Source organism: Terrapene carolina, unplaced genomic scaffold (assembly GCF_002925995.2).
Source record: "Terrapene carolina triunguis isolate 2854851 unplaced genomic scaffold, T_m_triunguis-2.0 Scaffold113, whole genome shotgun sequence".
In the NCBI taxonomy this organism is placed as follows: domain Eukaryota; kingdom Metazoa; phylum Chordata; order Testudines; family Emydidae; genus Terrapene; species Terrapene triunguis.
In genome coordinates, this window is record NW_020664464.1 from 27,340,395 (window position 1) to 27,343,940 (window position 3,546).

Genomic DNA, 3,546 nt, shown 5'->3' on the forward strand with positions numbered 1-3,546 from the left:
CCAGCTACCCCAAGGAGGAGCCGAGCCTGCCCTTTTCCAGCTACCCCGAGGAGGAGCCGAGCCTGCCCCTTGCCTGCTATCCCAAGGAGGAGCCAAGCATACCCTTCGCTACCTACCCAGAGGAACCGATGCTGGTGGAGAGCACCGAGGACACTAGTCCGGCCCAGGTACCCTACGAGGGGGAGTGTGGAAGTAGCCCGGGGGCAGCCGACCCCAGTCTGGCTGCAGCACTGCCAGAACCTATGTCAGTGTGTTGCGGCCAGGATCCCCACTGACAGCAGCGAGTTTCCGCCGCTGCTAGGGCCCCGGGCTGGGACGCAGTGGACTGGGAGGGCCTGCGTCCTCCCTGCCACCCACTCCTTGGGTGGCAGACTCCCCCTTTTCCCTGGCCTAGAGAGGTGGGGACCTGTTGCTACAAATATTGACTCAGCCCCTGCTTAAGGGCCTGGGTTTCTGACTGACTATTTGATTGCTGCCCTGCCCTGACCTAGGGCCTGGGCTGTACAAACACTGACCCAGACCCTGCTTAAGGGCCTGGGTTCCTGACTGACTATTTGATTGCTGCCCCGCCCTGACCTAGGGCCTGGGCTGCTACAAATATTGACTCAGCCCCTGCTTAAGGGCCGGGGTTTCTGACTATTTGATTGCTGCCCCGCCCTGACCTAGGGCCTGGGCTGCTATAGACATTGCCTCAGTCCCTGCTTAAGGGCCTGGGTTCCCGAGCTACTGACTCAGCCCCTGCTTGAGGGCCGGAGCTCCAGACCGCGTGATTACTGCCCCGCCCTGATTGAGGGCTCGGGGCTCTTTTCTGACCTATTGGCTCAGCCCCTGCTTACGGGCCTGAGCCCCTAACCGGATGTCTGCTGTCCCAGACTGCCGCCGGACCAGGACTGACGGCGGACCAGAGCGAGGCGGTGGGATACCCCACAGCCCTGCTGAGGGCCGAGCCTCGGCCGAGACTACTACACCTGCCTACTGTATTTTCCACTCCATGCATCTGATGAAGTGGGTTATAGCTCATGAAAGCTTATGCCCAAATAAATTTGTGTCTCTAAGGTGCCACAAGGCTTCCTCATTGTTTTTGCTGATACAGACAAGCACGGTTACCCCTCTGAAACCTCTCTTATTCCTTTTTGCTAGTTAATAAACTTTTAGATAGTTTATTACAGGATTGTCTACAGGTGTCGTCTTTGGTGTAGGATCTAGAGTACCAATTGATCTGGGGTAAGTGACTGGTCTCTTGGGACTGGAAGCAAGCTGATGTGGTGTGATTTTTGGTATAAATGACCATTATCACTATGTCTAGTTTGTCTGGGTGGTAAGATAGACTGGAAAGTCTAAGGGGACTGTCTGTGACTCCATGGTAAAAACTGGCATAGTGATCTAGGAGTTCACATTTGTTACAGGCTTGGTGAAATCTAATTATAGAACACACCACCAGTTTGGGGCGTCTGCCCTGTTTTCGACAGTCTGCCCTGAGGTAGGCACTCAGTCGTGAGCCACCCTTGACAGTGTGGCACATGTACTTTTGGATCATTATCAAGACAAGCTACTAGTTACATAGATTTCAGAGTAGCAGCCGTGTTAGTCTGTATCTGCAAAAAGAACAGGAGTACTTGTGGCACCTTAGAGACTAACAAATTTATTAGAGCATAAGCTTTCGTGGGCTACAGCATATGCATCCGAAGAAGTGGGCTGTAGCCCACGAAAGCTTATGCTCTAATAAATTTGTTAGTCTCTAAGGTGCCACAAGTACTCCTGTTCTAGTTACATAGATTGGATTTGAGATTTGGGCACAGATTTTCTTCAGCATCACTTAGGATACTTTGAAATGTATTTTACTGATAAATTATGTTCACTGATTCCAAATATTTAGTGGAACATAACAAAGCATACATATGTGTTTGTTATGTACATGCATGCACACACAATTGCTTTTTAATAATTTTGTCCTTAATTCATTTTGTTTAACCAGACTTCCTCTCCTCACTGTCCTTTTTGACTATCTACTTTACTTGGATGTAAAATTTTACTATAGATATTATTGTTGCTTTTAGAAAATTAAAAAGCAAGGAGATGAAAAATATACTTAATCTTTCCATGCCTATTGTATTATATCAGCTGTAATAAGGATGGTATTATTAAAACACTATTAAAACTAACATTTGATTGAACATATAGTTATCCAAGGATATATAAATATATATTATAACTTTAAAAAAATCATTCACCTCCTCCGCATACAGCATCACAGTCCTCCCAACCTGAGTGCGTCCACATAAAAAGAGGTTCAGGCACTTTTGAGCTCTGATTCTCAGGAAGAGGGTCCAGTGGAATAGTGTATTCATAATGCAGACCGTAATTCTGGTCATGAAAAAGCAGGACCTGCAACATACACAGAATGAAGATTCATGTTCACAGACATTGCTGAAGTCAAATTATGACCAGAGGAAGAAATTAAATAGAGTAGTAAAGGAAGAATGAACACTACACTGCTCATGTGTACTTTCTCTGTTGGTACAGAGCTGCATTCTGGTCTTAGAAGAAATGATCACAGTCTTCTTGACTATAAGTATTATGCTGCTATGACCTACACAAAGGAAATGGACAGGGTACTTAAGCAGAATAAATGAAGGGATGTGCACAAAACTCACTAGGATAGGAGCAAAAATTGAGGCTGACTTTCTCAGATTAGAATTTTCTGTAGGAAGGGGTGGTTGGATAGTTTAGAAACTGACCATTTTAAGGCAGCCGTATTGTTAACTCACTGTTCTATGTAATTCCACATAGAAACCATACAACTTTTTCTCCAAATTTGTTTCTTTTTTACTATAACGATTGTCACTAGCAGCACACTACAATTGTTGAACACACAATACAGTCAATGTGAAGTTATTGGGACTTATAAACCATTTAAATTTGGCCTAAATCCTTGTTAAAAAGGAACATGTGACTTAGTTGTTTTAGAGATGTGTACATGTTTATGATGGCAGGAGAATTTTATTCCCCAGAAATAACGTATAGCAGAAGTATACTGTGGCTTCTTCTGGCTCATTGAATAAAAGTGATTTTTAGAAATAAATTTGGCTCACAACCAATTTGTGTTTCACAGTTACAGACAAACATTTTGAACACCTCTGTCCCACCAGTGTAGTGAGAGGATGTCATCACGCAAGATCTGATTCTAGTTAACCTATTGGTAAAGGATGGATTACAACTTCAGGTTTCTGCATGAAAGAATACTAGATGATATTACTCACAAGGAGGATATAGTTTTTGGAGGATATCAGGTTTTAATTTCATTTTTGGAAGGATAGATCTCCCCAGATTCTTGCATTTGGAGGATTTAAAAATGTTGAGTATTCTCCTATCATCACCCTGAGAATCCCCAGAGTCTCTCTCCCTCTTCCAGTTCTATCACCATCACTATCAACTTCACCTCTCCTCCATTTCAGTAGGTGACCACCACAGCCCACTGCTCCTACAATGTGAAGCCTCCTATAATATAATATAATATAATATAATATAATATAATATAATATAATA

At 44.1% G+C, this 3,546-nt stretch overlaps 1 protein-coding gene across 1 annotated transcript in view; it reads right to left on the minus strand.

Moving 5' to 3' along the window:
* Positions 1-3,546, minus strand: part of ADAMTS19 (ADAM metallopeptidase with thrombospondin type 1 motif 19) — a 271,112-nt gene that overhangs the window by 45,044 nt on the left and 222,522 nt on the right. The window contains exon 18 of the mRNA XM_026652365.2: positions 2,232-2,385. Within this exon, the coding sequence (XP_026508150.1) occupies positions 2,232-2,385 (154 nt within the window). The remainder of the gene's footprint in view (positions 1-2,231; positions 2,386-3,546) is intronic.